This window comes from Merops nubicus, unplaced genomic scaffold (assembly GCF_000691845.1).
Source record: "Merops nubicus isolate BGI_N331 unplaced genomic scaffold, ASM69184v1 scaffold48411, whole genome shotgun sequence".
In the NCBI taxonomy this organism is placed as follows: domain Eukaryota; kingdom Metazoa; phylum Chordata; class Aves; order Coraciiformes; family Meropidae; genus Merops; species Merops nubicus.
The window spans coordinates 1-21,524 of NW_008587171.1; the positions used below are offsets into that span (position 1 = coordinate 1).

The 21,524-nt window shown below is 39.0% G+C and overlaps 1 protein-coding gene across 1 annotated transcript; it reads right to left on the reverse strand.

Annotated features, from left to right (window-relative positions):
* Positions 1–13,809: 13,809 nt before the first annotated feature.
* PAPD5 (PAP associated domain containing 5) lies at positions 13,810–21,301 on the reverse strand. Its single transcript, XM_008948824.1, has 8 exons — positions 21,267–21,301; positions 20,661–20,844; positions 19,217–19,430; positions 18,238–18,364; positions 18,032–18,135; positions 16,231–16,418; positions 15,494–15,658; positions 13,810–14,190 (listed from the first exon to the last, which is right to left on the reverse strand). The coding sequence occupies exons 1-8, from the start codon at positions 21,299–21,301 to the stop codon at positions 14,011–14,013; spliced, it is 1,197 nt and encodes a 398-aa protein (XP_008947072.1). The 3' UTR covers positions 13,810–14,010.
* Positions 21,302–21,524: the final 223 nt, after the last annotated feature.

Here is a 21,524-nt window from a genome sequence, read left to right on the forward strand (position 1 = left end):
CCCGCCTTTGTCACCCGCCTGAGAGGGGACCCCGGCGCGACCCCCGGGCCGAGAGACCCGCGCAGGGGCGACAGCAGCTCGGCCCTCACAGCCTGCGAGGCCGTGAGGGTGTCTGCGGCACCCCCCCCGAAGATTCACACAGGGAGAGCAGACAGCCAGCAGAAGCCGCGCTGTGGGAACAGACTTTTGCTCAGGATCATAAAACCCACAACGGTTTACAGCCAGCTTTACAAAACCCGGCTGCTGCTGGGGCGTTTTTGGCAGGACTCTGAACTTCCCCGCAGCCAGGCTGCAGCGGGGACAAGGGACGGGTCAGCAACCCAACACTGCGGCCATCCCACGGCTCCATCCACCTAGGGCTTGGGTCTGTCATGTTTCGGGTGAGTTCGCTAGGCTGGCAAAGATTCCTCAGCACATGGAGCCTTGAACATCTGGCCACTAATTCAGACCAAGCTTGGCTCTATCTAACACACATTAAATCCAATGCAAAGCTCACTGCAGGCACTAGAAACACTGATTTCCGTGGATTTTTGGATTAAGTTTATGTGGGGAGGTGTTAGTCACAGGTGGCCGCAGGCAGCCCATGGCAGGCAGGTGTGTACCCAGCTACCTGCAGCTACAATCACATGTTGGTCACCTGTGGCTCATACCATTACTGTGATAATATGTTGGTAACTAAAAAACCCAATTTTCATTTGCGTACTGCTACCCAGCTGGTAGTTTCTACGCTCTGTAGGCCTGAGCTACGTGTTCAATGGACCTCTCGGAGCCAGCAGCAGTTCAGCACACACACCGCAAGCATGACAGCTTCATTTCATTGAGCTCCTGTTTGAATATTGGTGAGTAAACAGGAAATATTTTGTATTCTGACACTGCCATGCCTTTAGGGTGCTTTTGGGCAGATAAGTCTGGGAATCTTGGGAAGAAATTTAAATCCAGTTTCAGCAATTTGGGACAAGCATAGAAGGAATACAGCCAGGGAAGTGGTTACATACCTGAGGCATAGGACTAGGCAGCAAGCGAGCTGGACTCTGCTCCTCTTCCCTGCTGTGCAACACTTCTACGCAGAATCTTGAGCAAGTTACTTAATCTTACCTAGGTCTTCCCATTCCTGTTTTGGACATTATGTATCTGAAAAGCACTAAGAAATTACTGGAGCATTCAGATGAAAGCAGTGCATAGAATATTCAGACCATTTCTTAGGGGAGAGGAGAAAAAGGATCTTCCAGTAAAATGACTGTTAAAAGTAATCCCTTGTCTTCCCTCATAGCTGAATCAGATAATAAGATTTAAAAATAGCAGGAAATGGAAAATACATTGTTTTGCTGAGATCATAAATGGACCCTTTTCAGAACAGATGGACTCTCCATCAACATTTTGTGGGCCTTCTGAGTACACATATTGCTTAACATAATTTCTGTACACCCACAAGTATTTGCTATCCCAGAGTAAGATCTAAAATTCCTGAATGATTCAATGAGACCAGTATTGTAGGGTTTTTTAATGGCAGCAGTTCCTTAAAACTTGTAAGTGCTGGATGTACACTGTTGTGCAGAATACTCTTGAACTACTCATAATTACCATAACACGTTTTTATCAAAATGGATGTAAAAGGAAAGAAGCAAAATATGTAAATTAACTGGTTTCTGCATATGCCACACAGAGGCTTCCCCCTTCCTTTTCTGCTGCTGTCCTCCGGAGTGCTGTGCAGCTGCGACAGTCAGGGCCGGCTTTCACAACGCAGATGTTACCACCCCTTACTGGAGAGCAGCCGACACTGCGGGGAGCCCTGCTCCATGCCAGCACCTAAGCGTAAGGTTCTGTCCTGGGTCAGAGAAAGTCATAGCAACTAACCTGTCATTTTAATGGCTTTGCTTTTTGCATCTGTAGATTGAGCTAAAATAAATTTCCTATGTGTATGCAATAGCTGCAAATATTTCATCTTGTGAAAATCTAGCACTTAATCGAAGGTCCATCTGACATGACGTTGTCCAAATTAGAACACAGCAATCCCTTATTCGTTCTTTATACACAGGTACATATTATTACTTTCAAGCTCTTGCTTAGAAAAAAAGTCCAGCAGCTCTACAATGGTATGTACCTATTCAATGTATAAAACCAGAGTATTAAACACACAAATCTAATCTTTCCAGAGACTGCATAATTATAATCTGTCATAAATAGTGTTAGAATTTTAGTTAAAATACAACACATTAGCTGATAAAAATATAATAAAATTAAAACAATTTTTCAGTTTTCTATTTAAATTATTTGTAGGGAGGGTATTTATACCAAATATACTTGCAATGTAGTTTACAAACCGAGTTATAGAGCATTACTGTAATCCATTTATGTACAATGCAGAAGTGTCTCACTGTAAATTGCCATAGGAGCCAGTACCATGAATCATGAAATAGGGACAGATCACCATTTTTAAAAGAAGCAGGAATAGAAAAACATCTTCACATATAATTCTCACGGGGGGTTATACTTTCATCTTAGCAAGTCATTGTGGGTTGGATCTGCCTTCAGTATGCTTCTACTAGTAACAGCAGTAAAGGGAATGCCAGCGTTTGGTCCCAGCAAGTTACTTCTAAATCATTTTATTTGCAAACTGTTTCAACATTCAGTTTTTCAGTGGCTCCCATAAATGAGTCAGCTTGGACTCAGAGGATGGTTGCTGACCAAATGAATATGTGACAAAAGCAAATCAGAAATATATTTATCACCTCAGAAAATATTCTTTTAAATCCTTAGGAATAATCTGAAAATTAATACGCAGCAGACTATTTTGTATGTTAGACATAATCTCAAATGGCATGATATGTTAAGTAGTACTTTTAAAATTAGCAAGTAGACTTCTAAATATATTCACTCCTTCTAAATATTGCTTTAACATCCTGCAACACCACAGCAGAAGCATTTAGGAAAGCACATTTTACCATTCTGCCTGTTTGCATCTTCTCAAACATCCAGAAAGAGTGGCCCAGACAACCTTAACTTCTGCTTTTCTTCAAGCGTTCCAGGATTCTCATTCAGAAAGCTAGGAGTAAAACATTGTCCTTAATGAACACTAGAGTAGGAAGTACTTATCAGAACAATCTTTTTGTTCTGGATGACATTTAGCATCTATTTACCAGTATGTATACGCACACGCTGCTCTCTTTGGCCACCGATCAATTTAGAGAATGAGACAAATAAATTGAATATTTGGTATTTCTTGTAAATTTATGAGTTCAAAGATCTCTAACAGGATAAGAATCTCCAAGTGCTAGGGACTACATGCTTAGGAAGGAGGTAATGAGAAATTATTCTGAGCTGCTACATTGCTATCACCCTCATTTACGGGACAATTTTAGAATCGATGGCGGAAGACCGTTAAGTTTACGCTACTAAATGCAGGAGTACCTCACTGCATCAGCCAGGCTCCAGAGGCACCAGAGTCACACTGCTCATACATAGTTGGCATTTCTAGGCATGCAGATCAATCAACAAACTTCTGGGAGACATTTGCTGCTTGTCTGTAACTAAAGCAATAATGCCATACATGTTTCTTTAGGGAAAAGAAAAGCTATATGTTTCTCATCCTATTTCTTTCTTTTAAATTTGTCCAAGAGTCTAACCAACTGGGAAAAACAATTATGTTTTGTAGCAGTCCAGATTTTGTGAAACTCAGTGGGACTTAATTCCACAACAGCAATTTCTCCAAAAAAACCTTCAAGCTCAATGCAAACTCACAACACTGTGAAATGATGGAGGAAAACAGGAAAAGCACCCACGGTCCAAAAATGTATGTGACTGAGGAGTTAATACACCGTTTTCTAGAGGAACTCAAGGAATTCAAAGTCCCACTGCCTGCAGCTCCTGCCTGGGCTAGGAGGTTTTTGGTTGACTTCTTCGATTAAGCATCAGAAAAATATCTCCATCTCTTCTCCTGCTCATGCTTAATCTTTCTCCAGAACCTGCACTGTGCCTTAAAAAAAATCAGTGTCTGGCTAATCGCTTGAGCCTTTTACCTGTACTTGCAGGTGGGACTTGGACTGCACTAAGGGCTATAGATCAGACTGGGTTGAAAAATCTTTGTGTCCTCAAATTGACTCATATTAAAATGGAGCATTTTCTTCTAGAAATTGAATTAATTTCAACTATGCTGAGTGACAGAAGATCTGGTCTGTGACTTCTGAGAAAACTGTTAGATGGTCTTACTGAGAGGTCACTTCATTAATTGGTAAGTTACGCAAGGGAAGAAAATAAGTGAAAGGAAGGTTTCTCTGTTAGATACCATAGCACTGCAGGTGGCATTTATAACAAAATGGAAGATGAAGTTATTGATTTAAAGAACACAGAAAAGAACAGATCATTTTATTTTCACAGTGAATGATGTAAATGAATATTTGGCTAACTGTTTTCAATTTGCACTTCCAATATCTTAGTGTTAGCAGCCAGGAGGGCATATTGAAAAGAAAAGAATACTTTGGAAAAATCAGTGAAGAAAAAATGGACCATGTATATTATTGGCACAAAATGCTTTTTACGTACATGGGAATACAATCTAGAACAGAAAGTTCTCAGAGAATCCACTAGGAAGCATGGATTTATGAAAAACATAAAAGGTCTCTCACAAAACAATTTTAGCAGTGCATGGACAAACTTCATCTGGTTAAATCAACATGAGCCCTATTATATTGAAGCAAACTGAGTAAAAAAAAAATATATTACCTGAGGATCTAGCCTTTTATATTAACTTATTGAGCTTAAGTAGCTGACTTCTTGAAGATTAGTTTATGTAGATTGGTGATTTTAATCACTAGTAATGATTTTAAAAGAGACAATACAGAGCAAGAACATAGCTCTCCCTTTATTTCCCTTTGTGGAGAAATGGACTGTGTTTTCCTCCAAGTAGCTGGTATTTTCTAGCAAACTGATATAGCCATCCCAAAGCTGAGAGGGACTTAAGATGGGAAACGCTTGAGTTTCTGACTATCCTAAAATCACAGAGTTCTGCTGCCACAGTGAAGGATGGTGGCATTTAGTTACTCACCAGACCAAAATCAAAAACCATTCTGGTACCATCAGACATCATGGTGCTATTAAATATAGGGCAAGGAGGCTTTAAGATTCTGTCTCACCTCAGTAGATCAAACTGGGCAACTGGTTAATCTACCCTGTGTAGGCAAACATGGTCTAGTCCCTAGCAGCCCAACTCTGGTAGAGTATGTGGTACTAGGAGTTCTTCCCCACCCACCTGGAGCTGGAGGAAGGGCCTCTACCATCATCTTCTCCTCCACCCACCCCCTCCAGGAAGGCACCATCTGTGCGCAGTTGACTGGCATGGTTTCTGGCATTTTGGCTTGTGTTTAACTGTTGTCCTCTAAAGAAACTTTGATTGAAGACAAGTCCCTATGTGTTAATGGGTGGTCTAGAAGTGATTTGATGTCTGCATACTTCTAAGCACTCCACTGATGTATATGCATTTGCTTTTGCCTAAAAGAGGTTAAAAGTCTCTGAAGCTCTGAAATCAAGAGATTAAAAAAAAAAAGAAGAAGAAGAAGAAGAAGAAGAAGAAAAAAATCAGGACAAAATTATTACTGCTGTTTCAAGTGAGAAACTCCCCCTCTCCCCCTATATTCAACAGAATGTGGCCTTTAGTGACAATTCTTAGATCAAGGCAAATGAGTAACCTCAAATTTGCAATAGCAAAGGTTTCTCTCCTTTTCAATAAACCCTAAGAAAATCTACTGATGTAGTAAAGTCGAAGTTCTGTTCATACTGCATCTTCACTGTTCCAGCCCAACACACCAGTGACTGCGGGGAGCTGGAAGTGCCTCATCTCAGGGCAAGGGCTGTCCAGTGCTGTAGCATGTCTGCGTGACAGTGGGCTGAACCTGTGCTCTTAGGAGGAAATGTTCCCCTGTGGATGGGCTGCTGAACAGGGGAGAAACATAGCTAGCTTCTGACACGACTGTATCAAAACTGGGTACTTGCTGCTCTTGAACAGCGCTCCGTCCAGCTCACCAAATGAAGTCTTAGCTGATGCCAGCAGCCAGCTTATGACACAGGACAGCTGGGATTTCCCATGCAGGCCAGATGAGGCACACAGGGAGAAAAAGTGTATAAAAATTGAGGCATTGATGAGGACACAAAGCAAGAAATGAAAATAAAGAACCTTCTAAAAATGACATCAGTAAATAAACATCAATTCTAACTTATGTCCCTCTAGTATTGCACCAGCTCGTCACAATTGTTGATTGTAGTTTTCCCTTACTAAGCAGCACCAGAAAATTCAGACTCTCCCAAACGTACAAATACAGTAATTAGAGTTCACAGCTACTGTTTTTCATGGACAGGATTTTGTCTAAATGTTGATAACTAGAAAAAAAGTATATACTATAGATACTATAGAACTAGCATTATTTCATGAACTTGTTATTGCCTTTACTCTAAAATCACCGCTGTAATTTAAAACATTACTTTATTCAATAGAAATAAAGTGCAATGATGCCATTTGAAGATTTAGGGGTTGTTCTGGTTTGTTTGGTTTTTAAAATCAGACTATCGACGCATGGCAAAGCTATCATACCAGTGCTCTCTGTAACTGCAAAATTTGGACTCCTTCCCTTGTACCTTAACACTTCAGCTTCCAGACGCCACACTTCTCTGTTTGTCTGTACTCCCTGAGAAGTTTGTTCTGGTTTTGCTAGGCCATCATGGGACTTTCTTCTGAAGAACTCAGAAGTGCTAGGTTGTTAAATGCATTTATATAAAGCACCCTGAGTAGGAAAGCAGGTCCAGCACAGCGAGAGCTGGCCGGGGCTCTCTCTGGCCCATTTTGCTGGAGGAGGTGAGGGCTGCCTGTCTGCACAGCCGGAGGTGCCAGGGCAGCCTGCTGCATTGGCTCCTCTTTCTAGAAGTAGGTACCAATTTTCCTGCCTATGGCTTATGACCCTACTAATATTGTTTAAACTTTTTTTTTTTTTTTTTTCCATGAAAATGCCATTTTCTCAGCTACACCCTTGACAGCGGTGGGATTCTGTGGGATTTACAATGCATAAGTGGAAGCAGTAGCTCAGCAATACCAGCCAAGTTACCAGTACCAGAAGGTGCTATTGTCTGCATAAAAACAACATTATAAAACAGAGGCCTTCTACCTACCTCCTGTAGTTGGAGTGTGTTGCTTAGACACTGCACAAAAGTGATTCACTAGATGGCAACACACCTCAGCTCAGAGATACTTGAAGGTTACAGCAGTTTATTATGCTTTATTATGTTATCTTAATGGATAAATGTTGATACTGTCACATAGACTTAGTAAGACACCCTCTGGGATGAACAAAAATCTTACAGAAAATATTACATTATAAGTTTTTCCTCCTTTGCATCATCAAAAACTTCAAAAAGAATAAGCAAACAAACTAGCACTGAAGGAAGACGATACGAAAAACTTCTACCTGCTGTTGGGTTAGCCATTGTTTTTTCTGACTGAAAATGGTCTTTTCATAGTTGCAGATTACCAGGCAACCACAAATGAGTTTAGTTCAAGATCCGCTATAGTGAAGAGGTGTAAAAAAAAAAAAAAAAAGAAAACCTCTCAGCTTTAATCAGGCTCCTACTTATTGTAAGAATGAACAATGGTCTTGTTTGGAAACAGACCACAGAAGGAAGGAAATGCAAACAGCAACCACTAATGCCTATTTCACCTAAACCACAATGTTATTGTAAGAAAAGTATTTCTTCACACTCCTGGTGCAACAATCTGTTGTATACAGAACAGCAAGGTGGATTTGTTTCATTTTTTTTCTAAGATGGGAGCTTTACATTCAAAACACATATTGCTGTTAAATTGCCAGGCAGCATAAACAAGCAATTTGAACCAGGTTTATTTTCAGATTTCACTATCAACACATCTGATACAATAAATGAATTTCACACCTGGGAAAATGCAGCTGAGAGCAGAGATTACTTGCTCCAATAGCTATTCAGAAGCATTTGATTGCCTAATGATCTTTCGCTCAAGAGTCAAACATTGCTTCACACATAAGCAAAAGTAGTTTTATACACCTGTATGAGAGCATTTTTCCATTTTAAACAAGCCAAACACTCACCAAATCTGCACCCATGGTTCCTCAGACTTCCTCCACCACCACACAAAAGCATTCTTTACAAGCCACCTCTTGCCCACAGCCAAGTGGTTTCTTCCTCAGGTGTTTTGTACTATGGGAAATTAGGACTTCATTATACAGAAACATTTAAAAAAAAAAAATTAAAAATCAGCCTAGCATCCAAACATTACAATGTTGAACAATTCGCACAGAAACTAGCTTCAAATCTGGACATATGAGGGGCTACAGGGATATATTCCTACTTCAGTCTGCTCCATGTAAGAGGTTTGTGGGTTTTTAGTTTTCTTCAAAAAGCAGCTGTAGCAGCAGGAAATTTCTTTTTAAAGCACCATCAGTTTCCATCCCCTTCCTCCTTCACTATAGCCTGTTGGACAGAATTTGATAAATGCCCTATGTGCCACCAAATCTCCAGGCCAAAAGAAACAAACGGTAGAATCAGAGTTCAAAAAGAATTAGAAGTATCAATTCAGTGAGTTTAAAATATCAAGAACCACCAAGTTCTAAAAAGACATCTTCTGAAGGCTCCTAGCAGGAGCAAGAACCAAGACATACCAGTACCAGCCTAATCACCAGTAATCAGCTTTGCACCTATTGAAATCAGCTGCAGAACACAGAAACTTTCAGTGCACTTCAGTGGTGAGCAGATTCCCTGCTCAGGTCACTCAGTGCTGGACAGGCAGTAATATCTGAGCAAACTCACTCACCAGAAGACTCGCAGCACCCCCTTGCTCATGCATCTTGGATTTCTTCTTCCCTTACTTATTTGTAAGTGATTTTTAGGATCCCATTAGGTTTCACCAATTAATTTACAGCAAACTAAAGATTCATGGGTTTGTTTTTTTTTTTTTCCGAGTTTCATACATATCCCAGTTCACCACTGGCCGGAGTGCTATGGGAAGGAGCTAACAGGAACAGGCAGTTTTGGAGCCAGCTACTGCCAAGAGAGAGGCCTATAGAACAGTATGGTAAAGGTGTCCAACAAAGGCACCAGACTTCTGTTACAGGTTTTTGGAGTCCACGAATGGATAAAACGGTCATGGTGAGGAAACCACTAAATATACTAAGAATTAAAATCAAAGTTGTTCAAAATTAACTGATCTAAATTTTAGAGTAATCTAGAATGTAGATTAATTTGATCTAGCACTAGCATGTTAAAACGCACAATTAACAGCCACCTTCTGGCTCTTACATTTGTAGCTCCTTTTCAAGTGGATCCTTGACACAAACTTGGGGCTTGTGAAGACCCAATAAGGCCATTTGAATTTTAATTCCTGTTTTACCTGGGACATCATTCATTGAGTAACCTGCAAAGGATTCTTGGTGTTGGACAGTTTCTCTGGATTCAGCTCAAACATCCTAACAATCAAGATTTGAAGATTAGCTAATTAGGCTCACAATATGTTACTACGGGGAAGTGCCCCATAACTTCAGGTCAGGAAAATCTACAACCATGACATAATTAAACACCATGAGAACTGCAAAGCTGTTTTCAACTTAGGGATGAAACCATGAGTACAGATCTCTCAGAACTGCTGGTAAAATGTCTCATGAAAATACAGTCAAGACACGTTTACATTTAGGCCACTGCACCTGAAAAACATGTTTGAGGAAGACTTGTGGAAACACTACAAATTAGCTAGAAAACAGAGCTGTCAAACACTGCACTTTCAAGACAAATAGTTTCAACACATAGTAAACTTGATTCTTAGAAAACTATTTTGCATCATTAAGCAGAAGAACCAAGTTCTAGGAGTCAGCACAGAACAAATAATCACTACTTCCTGCACTATAATAGTAGCTGGAATCCTTACAATATATTTTTTGTTACAGCCCCCAAATAGGTAAATACAATCCCTTCTCAAGTAATTACCTAGTTTGTAATCTCCTATAGCTTTTACTCTTCAGGAAATAAAGTTGGAGCCACACATTCAGTTTTAACACCTATCAGGAGTTTTAACATCCATCAAGATGTCGAATGGCTGGCTGATTCCATTTACAAGACATTTTCAAGATGTGGCTATTTTCTAATTGCTTGCTCACATGTATTCAGGATGCACTCATGATGACCTCAGACAGAAAATGGAAAAGGTCCATTTTGAAAGTACAATAAAAAAGTTGCTACCAGGCACTGGACTAATTATTTTCTAAAGATTAAATTCCAGGAAAACAATAATAAACATTTAAATACCTGAGCTCTGAATTCTGAGGAAGCTGCACAGAACATGGAGGTCAGTAAACAGAATCACATCATGTCTCACAAACAGGAAGATTTACTTACATTTCAGCTGCTTTTCTACCACAAGGTAGAAGACTGACAATTTAAAAAAAAAAAAAAAATAAAAATGCAGAGCTTTCAACTATAACCAGGATTTGACTATTCTTTTTTAAAAAGTAAAAAAACCCTTGACAAATCAATCTGGCATCAAACAGGAAGACATATAAACATTTCAGCTAATTTACATATTTCAGATGGTCTTGGGTAGAGACTCCCAGCAGCAAGACTACAGGGACTTTCAGCACGTGTACATCTCCCTGCTGACTGATGCCAGGAAGGAAGATAACCAAAGTTCAGAACATACTTTATCAGTATCAGCTGTGCTTCAGGAGCGATGCTAAACACGATTTCTAGCTGAAGGTAACCTGGATTAACTTCTGCATGTTTCTACACCACCCTCCTCGGGGTGGCAGCTGTAACAGCCGCTGTCCTGCAGATGGACCACCCCCACCCCTACGGCGAGTTCAGAAGGCGAACAGATCCTTGCACAAGTTTCCTATGTATAGTGCCGAGAAAAAGTAGAGAAAAACAGTACATTAAGAACCCTTTATATGTGTGTATTCTTCCACTTATCCTCAAGCATACAGACTCTTCAGCTTCAGCTCTCCTGGAAGGAAACACTGGCCCTCTTGAACAAAACAAGCTTCCAAACTGCAGGCAGAGGGGCCCAGCACTCAGCTGGAGAAGCACTCAGCTACTACACAAAACGTTACAAAGCGCCTCGAGTAGTCTGCTCTTGCCACCATGGTGCTGTGAAGGAAAAAACAGGGTCAGTGTCAAGAACGGTGATAAACTGCAGTAGTTAGATTAAACATTTATTTTTTGTATAATCACAAAATCTTCACAAAAGTATTGAAACTCAAAAAGGGAATTAGACTTGAGTCAAATACAGATGAAATGTACAAGACAAATGAGCAGGCAAACTAAAAGGTCTTGAAAGTATTTTACTTCAGATTGAAAAATGAACAGTTCAACTGTTCTGTTTAAATAAAATTTGCAAGATATACAGTATTTTATGAATACAATGCTGGTCATTTGAGGCAATGTGAAATACCTCAATTTTTCCTTCATGCTTTTTTTTTCTTTTTTTTTTTTTTTTCTTTTTTTTCCTTTTTTTTTTTCTTTTAGAAAGATATTGTTTACCAAAAAGAAACTTGAGCAGTCCAGGAAAAGCTACTTTCCATTAAATTTATGAAAACCATAAATTGAGGCAAACCTAAGATTCCCAATGGAATCAAGATTATCTTCCCGCTACCACCACCTTAAAATTATCACATGCTTATTGGAACACTAATATCTGCACCCTAAGAGTACATTTGCTTTCAACAATGAGGGTGATTCTTTTAAAAACACTTCAGTGTGGTAAATGCGATACAGATCTTTGCATGTATTAAGTTTTGGAACAGTTTTGCTAATAGCAGCTAACAATACTGGATTAATATAATTTATAAATAATTGTTCCCTAAGCGGTGAACATAAGTCTACACATTCACAATAATCTAAACCAAAATAAATACTGTGATTATGCATCATGTGGTACAGCCTTTTCTAGCTTCTATGAACAAAAGCTTAACATCTTGTGGATAAAATTATCTGATCAAATTAAAATATGAATCTAAAAATTTAAGAATAAAATTGTCAAATTAACATCGCTTAAGCTTAGTGTTTGACTAAATGTTACAACTTTGCACATTTTTTTGAATATATATTTTTCCTTTTTGAAGTAAAACACTTTAATACATTGAAAATATTCATTTAAATGATGACATCAGTTCTGGTCTTGTTTACTTTTAAAATCATCGCACTCATTAGCGCCCATTAAAGGTCAGGTTGGTCTGTAGTGTTCTGTAAATGTATATTAAAAAAAAGCTTCCAAAAGCTACCAGTACTTTTTATAAAAGCATCACGTCCAGAGCAGCTGCGTTAAATACAGCCACGCATGCCCAGTACAGACTTTCCTCTTTAACAAAAGACATGAAAGTAAATGCCACTTAACTTTCTGCCATCGAAGTGTCCCAACTCCTGTTCCAAGCTATGCCTGTGAGTGTTAATTACACATCTGATTTGCATTCATGGCATCAAAGTTACTGCAACCTAGATTTGTAATGCGACTGAACCAGACAAATGCAAAGTTTAAATTAAATGATAACTCGGTCAATGAGAAAATACTACGAGATATGAAAGGTTTGGGTCTTTAAGGCAATACAAAATATTATTTCATTATTTGAAGTTTTGTTTTTGTTTGGTTTGGTTTGGTTTTTTTTAAATAATTAAGTGTAAATATAAAAATGCCTAAGAGGGGAGTGAGAAAAAATATTTTAATTGTAAAATTTACTTAAAGCTTCAACAGTTATCTCCTACAGGAGTTAGCAAAAATATAAAAGACAAAAAAACCCAGACCTGGAAAGGGGAGGGAAGGCACAAACAAAGAGACATGGGATTAAAGCAGCCCAGGAATGCAAACACCTGTAACAAACCGAGTTTTGTTGTTTGTTTTCTGAAAACCAAAGAAAGAAAACAGTCACCACCATCAACCAACCAAAAAAAAAAAACCCAAGTGGCTTTAGCTTTCTTTAAAAAAAAGAAAGGGTTGGGAAGAGGCCACTACTGGGGAGGAAGAGAAGGACGCAGCTATAAAACCCCATTGCCTGAAATGATGGCACTCTAGAAAACAAGGTGAAGGTTACTTCTCCGAGATGACAAGCTCAGCATCTACACAAAGTACATGTAACACTTTATACAAATGAAAAACTTCATTTGCCACCATAAACCTTTCTTTCAGAGGAACTGCTTTTGCAGATCAAATCTTCTATTAAAACTTTCAAATACCAAGAAAAGAAATTCTGAGCAATATAACTAGTAGTGTCTCTTTATATGGATGTTAAGATGACAATTCAGATTATTTTCCAAACTAATCCTGAGAAAAATTTATGTTTACAATTTAAACAGTAATGTTATGTAAAAAGTATTAACAAATCCACTATTACAAATGTCAGTTTTCCTAGGTGATCATCTATATATACACAATAAAATGGTAAGTATATGTAAAAATAATAAAAAAAATCATGCACAAATTACTTTCACCTTTAAAGGCTGGGTTTCCCTCAAAATACAATTTTTTTGTGCCTTTTTTCCTATTTTTTTTTTGTGTTTTATTTGTTTATTACCACCCTCTAGACACACTGAGTACTACCTCTACAGGTCAGCATGAGCTGATGGGAGATACATTTATTTTACATTCAAGCTTTTATATCCTAAATGACCCTGTTGTAGCATATGACTTATCAAATGAGCAGCCTTTTTCCTCTTTTTTAAAAAAGTTTTTTCTTTTTTTTTCCTTTGTTCTTTTTCCTTTTTTTTCTTTATAGTTTTTTGTTGTTGTTGTTGTTGGTTTTTTTGGGTTTTTTTTTTTGGTTTTTTTTTTGTTTTTTTGTTTTTTTTTTTTGCAGTGATAATTAAACATGATCCGTTCCGTGGCGAGCTGGGAAAAAAAAATGCAGTTGCTAATCAATGTCTGAACAGTCTGAAGCTCCGGAAGAGATCCAAGGAGTCACTATCAAACTATCCCGTAGCATGAGATCATTGCACACAGAAGAACAGTCATAAAATAGGCAACTATCTACAGAGGTCTGAAAGGGCCGCATCCCTCTTGTGTTTCCTCTTCTTGCCGTGGAAAAACTGATGGTGTGATTTGCTGCCTTGATGCTGTTTGTTTGTAACTGAGGTACCGTGGCTTGAGTTGGTTGGACCTTGGAAGCCTTTGTTAGAAGAGCGGAATAACCGTGCAGATCCGTGCTGTAAAGGAAAGAGAAGATGGTCAATCCGTGCTCAAAAGGAAAAAGTGTGGCAATTACACCACCCTATCTCTGGACAAGGAGGCCGTTAACTCGTGAAAGCATTAAAAATGGAGAGTGCAAAAGAAGCCAGGCCCTGCCTCAGACAGCAGCACAGTACCATGGGTCTTTCACTCTGGTCATTGCACACAAACGTTCATCTCTAGACCCAAAACGATGCGGGTCAAGAGAGAAAAGCAGAGCACTTTGGTTCTGAAAAGGACAGAACTGTTCCATCACTCCCATTTCACAACCATCAGAAACGTGTTTTACAGAAACAGAAGTCCTTAATCCAAGATGACAGGTGAAGGCTGTTCAAATCTCATCTTCTGTGCCAAATTAAGATATTATTTTAAGTCCGGGACTAACTTTATACTACATCTTTTTACAGATGTAGAGCATCTCCAATAGTGCACATTGATGCTCCAGCACCAGAATGAGCTCTGCATGGTAAGAGCAGCACATATTCATGGGACACCCAAGGCCTAGTTCATCAGCTGTCTCGTTACCAGCTGAAGAGAGACTGTCAGCAAGCAGAAGGCAATTCGGAGTTACTTTTCAGGAGTAATATTCCAGACAATTCCAGACTATTATTCATACATGAGAGAAGTCCTAAATTCTGAAGAAGTATAAACATTTAAAATGCATATATCTGAAGTATATTGTATATAGAGGCATATAATATTTCCAGATTACTGAGTTGTCATAGAAGCATTGCACTACATGAGAAATCCCCTAAAAGTATAAGCTCTGGCAGGTCTCATCATAAAGGTATTTGTTTTTAGGGGAAAATGGGAGGAAATTTCATGTATCAGCAAGGAAACTTCATCTCCCTTAATGAAAGGCAGCTCAGCAAGCATCAACAGCTACATGGCAGCCAGACACAGTTTTAAACACACATTTTTGCTAACTGTTTTTCACTAAGTGCAGGCAAGTGTTATTAGTTCTCAAACTCTGCAGTGAAGTCTGGACGACGTGCTTTTGCAAAAAGGAAACGGGTGCAACGCAGCTGCACGCTCCTGCAAATCTAGATGGCTCAAAATAGAGTAACCCAATTTCATCTGTTTTAAGGTTGGGAAAGCCACTGTTGTAAACTCATCCATGTAAGCTGGAGACAGAACCGGCTGATTTTAGGTACAATCAGTGCAGAAAATGAGAGGTGAAAAATGGAGCGTTTCCTTTGCAGAGCCAGCTTCCCTTCCCGGGGGCACGTACGTAACAGTAAAATAATCCACACGGCCATCATTTCCTATCACTTCACAAACCTGGGATTTGTTCGTGTTGCTGGATGTATTGCCTGTTTGGCTGTTTTGTGTTTTCCCACTTGACTGAGAGGATTCCAGTGATACTTCCTGTGACCCCACTCGGTTTGTGGTAGACTGACGACAACTCAATTGTTTAGAGGTTTTGCAAGGTGTTCCATCAGAATCCTTCAGGAAAATGTAAAGTATTAGTGAGTTTTTCTTAAAAGCGATTTTTTTCTACAAGAGAGTTTTCCCTTAAAAAAAAAGATAACGGTGGACAAAACTTAGAATGTATTTATTTTATTAGATATTAAGATTCTTTCAATTCAGAATTCTTAATGAGAAAAATAGACAGATTTTAAAAAGTATTTATGGATGACTCTGATTTGACAGTTTGCCTTTTATTTTTTTAAATAGAATTCCCAGACTTTTTCAAGGCTTTTTTTTTTTTTAATTAAAAAAAAAAAAGTACAACTTAGGACAACCAGTCTTTTTTTCTAAACACAGTTTTCCAAGAGAAAAAAAAAGGGCTGTGTAACTTGGTGTCTACTGTATTCACTTTCCAGATGTGTTGTGTCAAAACCACACTGCAACTTACATGTGTAGAAATTGCATAAGAGGTAACATCTTATGCAAGTTAGGATTCTGGATGAAATAACTAACTAGGATTCTGAGCTTTCAAAATGTGTTCTGTGGCAATACAGATTAGGAAAGGGAAAAAAAAATTGAAAAAAAATCTGAAAACCTCCGGTACTTACTACATCACTAGAGCTGGACAGTGTAGATGATGAGGATGATAAAGGGCCTGATGAAGAATTTGAAGAATGTTTACTAAGTGTTTCTGAAGCTTTATTTCTAGGTTTGCCCAGTGCTTCATTCTCTTCAGCAAGGTTATTGTTGCATTTGTCTAGTTGCTGAGTATCTACTATCAGGGTTACTCCATTACCTATTTAAAAGAAAACAGAAGCATCACCACACATTAACTCCTAAAATATGGGTGAGGACACGTCCAGCCACCTGCACCTACACTTTCAGCACGTGCAGACCCCCGCACGCGTGAGTCTGTGCGTAGGTACTGCGCGCAGCAAGCCGGCACCTCGCCGAGGGTCTAGTGGGTCCCTGGCCAAACCCAGCAACGTACAGCACGAAACCCACAAGCATTACCCACAGTTCAAGATGCAAATTAATAGGACATGGAACAAGGTAGTAAAAAAGTTCAGATGTGCTGTTTAATAAGATTGTTTCAGCACGATATACTTCAACAGCACTCAAATATATAGGTTTGATTCTGTTCCTATATGCCCAGTACTCAGCAACTCCCATTTTTCTTCTTCTGGAGCTGCTAGGGCACTAAGAACTCAGATAGTTGCTTTGTATGATACACTGCTGTGAAAATACAAGATACAGAACTCTTGTATCCTACTGAATTCTACTTTCATTTTCTAAAAATAAATTAAAAAATTGAATTTAAGTCTAAACTAAATCTATGAGACCACCACTGTAACTGTCCTCATTATCTTCCTGACACAGGGTTACTTTTTTATGACTACTGTATCTCACATAAGACACCTAGGAGTTACTCCTGATTTCTGTAATATACAGTTGTTGCCACTGGCTGGGTATGGAGTTTACCCCACACACCACAACACGTAGCTGTGCACTGCTCCGGAGCCTGGGGGACTGAACCGTGGCTGGCTGCATCACCAGGGGTAAAACCCTGACGGCCCAGCAGCACAGCTGAATTACAAGGACAGCAAAGGAGACACTAGTAAGAGCTTTAAAAACCAACAAACAAAATCCTAGCCAAGCCCAAAGGCTGGTAATTGTGTCATCTTCTCTCATTAATCCTTAACAAGAGAAGACTTCTAGTAGGCAACGTTCTAAAATTAATTACAGAGCATTAAAATTAGTTTTATTTTGCAAACTTCCACTCAGTAGATACACCTACACCAAGAGAGTGGAAACCGGACTGTGAAGTCAGAAGATGGCCAATAAAAATAAAGATGATTTAAAGGACATTTTCAGCAAGATCTCTGGCTAGATTTTGTCTGTTTCCATTTGTTAGTAACAAGAATTATGACTGATATCTCACAATTTTTGTGTTTGAAAGACTTATCCCACTTTATCCTGGTTTAAATATTGCTTCCATAGACATACAGTATGTTTAACTTTAAAATGAAAAACAAAAGAGCAACAAAGGCTAAGGATTTGGATTTCCACTCGCATCCCCAGTAAAACCTTAGCCACACTGAAAGGACAAAGGACGTGTGACAGTAACAACGTGTCTAATTTAAATTGCAAGTTTTTTCAAGTCGCCTTTTGCGAGCCTTCACTCTTTACAGACCTCTGTGCTGACCAGGTCTATCGGAGTAGAACAAAGATGTGATATGACCTTTTTACTCCTGCACAAATCTGAATTTCCTGGATGAGGACACAAGAAAACGTCCATCCATATTAAAATGGACACATCACCTTATTGAGGCAAAACCAACAACAAAATCTGTATGACCAAAACACGCAGCAGTTTCCTGCTATCAGCCATGCTCAGTCAAAACTTACCGTTACATGAAGATTCTGTCCTGCTCTGCATTCCCCACTGCTTTGATATCCAGTCTCTGTATGTGGCCACTTCTTGTGTTACTCTAATTATTCTACCCAATATACTGTATACCAGGAAGAAAAAAAACAAAACTCACCAGAATTAATTTTGAGACACACAAAAAAATAAACAATTGCTGTGTGTGATTTAGACTCATAGAATTTACCTTTCCGTCTCGTTGTTAGGATAATATTTAGCTATTGGGGAAACTGCATGGCTCAAAACAACATAGGCATAATCAAAAGCCTGTTTCACTTGCATGGCACCATAAGAACTCCTTCCAACATCATTACCTTAAAATAAGAATATAAATCAATAAATGAGATTGAAACAGTGGTTATTTCCTTTCAGAGAGAACACAGTAGTATTTTTTTTTTAAATTGCCCTTAAGTCCCAAGTCACTGCAGTTACCTCTTGTACAATAGGATTAGTGAAGCATAAAAATTTGAAAGAGCTTAAAAAGCCTATATTTACATGCACAGACGTCCAAAATGGTAATTCTCTGGCTGAAAGTGCAATACATGAAAAAAACAAAACCAAAACCAAACCCTGTACTGCATATATTACGCATACAACACTACCATCCTGGTGACATTTTTCTAGATCAGAAATATGTGAATTCTTTCCTGTGAACAGCATTTGACTCACCATCCCAGAAGCCATTTGAGTTAACGTAAAGGTAACAGTCCAGAACGAAACCCCTACATATTTCTGTGACCCTACAGAACCAAACAGGAGAGAGCACACGCGAGCATTTGTGTCTTGTAAAGGGCAGCTGTGGCACAGGCAAGTGTGAGCTTGGAGGGGACCACATGTACAGGCAGGTACATCCAGCCCGTGCTGCCGTAGCTTTGCCTTTGTCACCACAGGGCAGGTGACAACACTTTGGGGTGCCTTCCCACACCCCACCTCCTGACTGCAGTACAGGCGTGCTCTTGGGGAGGACAGCAACTTTTGCTAGGAACACAGCTTAATGCAAAACACTGTTTTCCAAGTGCCTCTTTTGTTCACAGACATGAATGAGGTGTTTCTGTTTGGTTTTGGGTAGTCATTTTATGATATTCTTTGATCTAACTCCTCTGGATTAAGCATTCCCCTAACTTTTTTTATTCACCAAAATGTTAAATCTTGCTTTATGAGGATACCTGGCTGTAATGGATCTTCAATGTACAGCATTGATGGTCGGTACCCATCCAGCATGCTTTTTTGCACTTCATCCTTGGCAACATAAGAGCCACCATCCTTTATTCGGATTCCAGTCTTCAGATAATTGAAGTGACGTCCATATAATTCAAAAAACTCTATTAAAAGAACACCATAGTTGGCACTGGGCATACAGGCATCTTCCCTGGGATGCAGCTATTAAGAAGAGAGAAAAAACATTTTCTTAAGACTTCAAGTTTCAAGTGCCTTTTTTTATCACGGTAAACATGCCTAAATACAGTAACAAATAATAATACAACACAATATAGAAAGCAAACATATCTAAATATAGTATTTCCCCTTGATAAAGCAGTTTTGCAACTTTAAGACGTTAACAAAAGTTTTATAAACCTAATTACCTCTTAATCTGGCAAGCACTAATGGTTTTGTATTTGAACTCTCAGCTCAATAAGTGGATTTCCAGCACTAACGGCAGAGTTCTTGTAAAAAAGCAAAGATATCTGTGCTTCACAAACCTGGATTTGCAATACAACTACAGGCTTCTAACATGCACAGCTATAAAAATGACCTACTGAAAAGTATGCAGCCTGAGAGATTATGAATAAAACCAGCTCATACTTGTAACAGATAAAAAAACCTGGCTTTTTTTTTGCAGTAGCAAATGGAAACGCTATTACTCAAAGTAAGAAAAAACTGGGATTGGGAGAGATTTTGGTTTCTTTCAGTAAGGTATGTCTGTTGTCTTCATTTCTAGCAAGAAACTGCAATAGCACTCAGCAAACACTGAGCTCCAGTTCAAGGCCCAGGTCTAAAAGTCACTACAATCTGTAGAAGTATAGACATACAGGTACACACAGAGCTATATGGTAACACTTAGTGCCAGAAAAACAACGAGGTTGATAAAGCCAGAACATGGACACTTCATATTTCTACAACATTCTTCTCCCCAGGCACAAAAACATAGACTTAGTTCATGCATTTTCTTCTCTTAGATTTAAGAGAAAGTTGTAACATCTTTATTTGGTATTGGCTTAAAAACCTAGACAAAGCAGCAAAATTCCACTATGTTCATTAAAGCACATATATATGGCCTGGAAAACAAGTGTTCTAAAAGACAGCTGCATCCAATACTAACCTATGTGGCTTGTTCCAAATAAGTTACACCATAGTCAAGTTATTTTACCATGAACGACACACGTGCCTGGTATCGATACAGTAATGGATATTCCAAACATCTTAATACCAAAACCACCAGTATGGGAGAAAGGACAGAAGACAGGTGGCATATGTCTAATTTTAAATGAAAGGGGGGAACAAAATCACAAACAGGATAGTTTAAATTATTAAATTTAAGGATTGACTAATTTCCTTCTTCATGTAACGCCCTTATGCACCAATGACAACGACAGACGGCATTCAGCTCACCTGAAGGAAACTGACAGCCATTAAAAAGAGACTATAAGAACCGATTCCACCTGTAAATACTTCATTAAGGTCCCTCTGCAACAGGAACTGTTTCAGCACTAAAACTAGATAGGGTAGTACAGGGTATTTCTGAAAGAGAAAAAGAAAGATGTCAGGATATTGTGATGCATACACACAACAGGTGCTAAGGAGGTGTACTGAAGCTCTCTGTTACATTCAGTCTTAAAGCTAAGTGTAAATCTAACTTATTATTTTTAGGAATGGGGAAGAAGACGAATGCCCTGCCTGTGATCAATACAGTTATTTTACCTCTGCAACTCTGGTGGCAGATATTAACAACAGAAAAAAGTTATTACCCCATAAAATCAGACTGATTTTGTTTGAATATATGAATACACTTGCTCTTCTCATACAAGTGAACAAGAAAGCAAAGGAAGAACTATGGAGATACCTACGCCTGTAGCAAAACCTTCCTGCTACAATCAAGGTGATATCCCAAAGTGGTCAGACACTTCTGCCCTGTAAGCGCCTCAGATGCCCAGAGTTAAAACAATTCTTCAAAATTACTATATCCAGATAGCGTTTTCCAAGGAGCACAATACTTACCTTTGGGTAACTGGTCCTTCAGTAGGTTTCCGCATGGATTCCCTAGGAGGCGTGCATACACTGCACATACAGAGAGCATGGACCTTTGGGGCAGCAGTGGAGGCTGGGGCTATGCCTGTACTCTGTACACCCCCTCACAGCAGAGGGGAAAAAGGGGCTCAATAACATCACCCCTTTTATCAACACAGAGCTAAAATTTTCCTTAGTCACAGAAAAGACGCAGGTCGTGGTATCTGTGATTGTAAGAGATCATAGGGA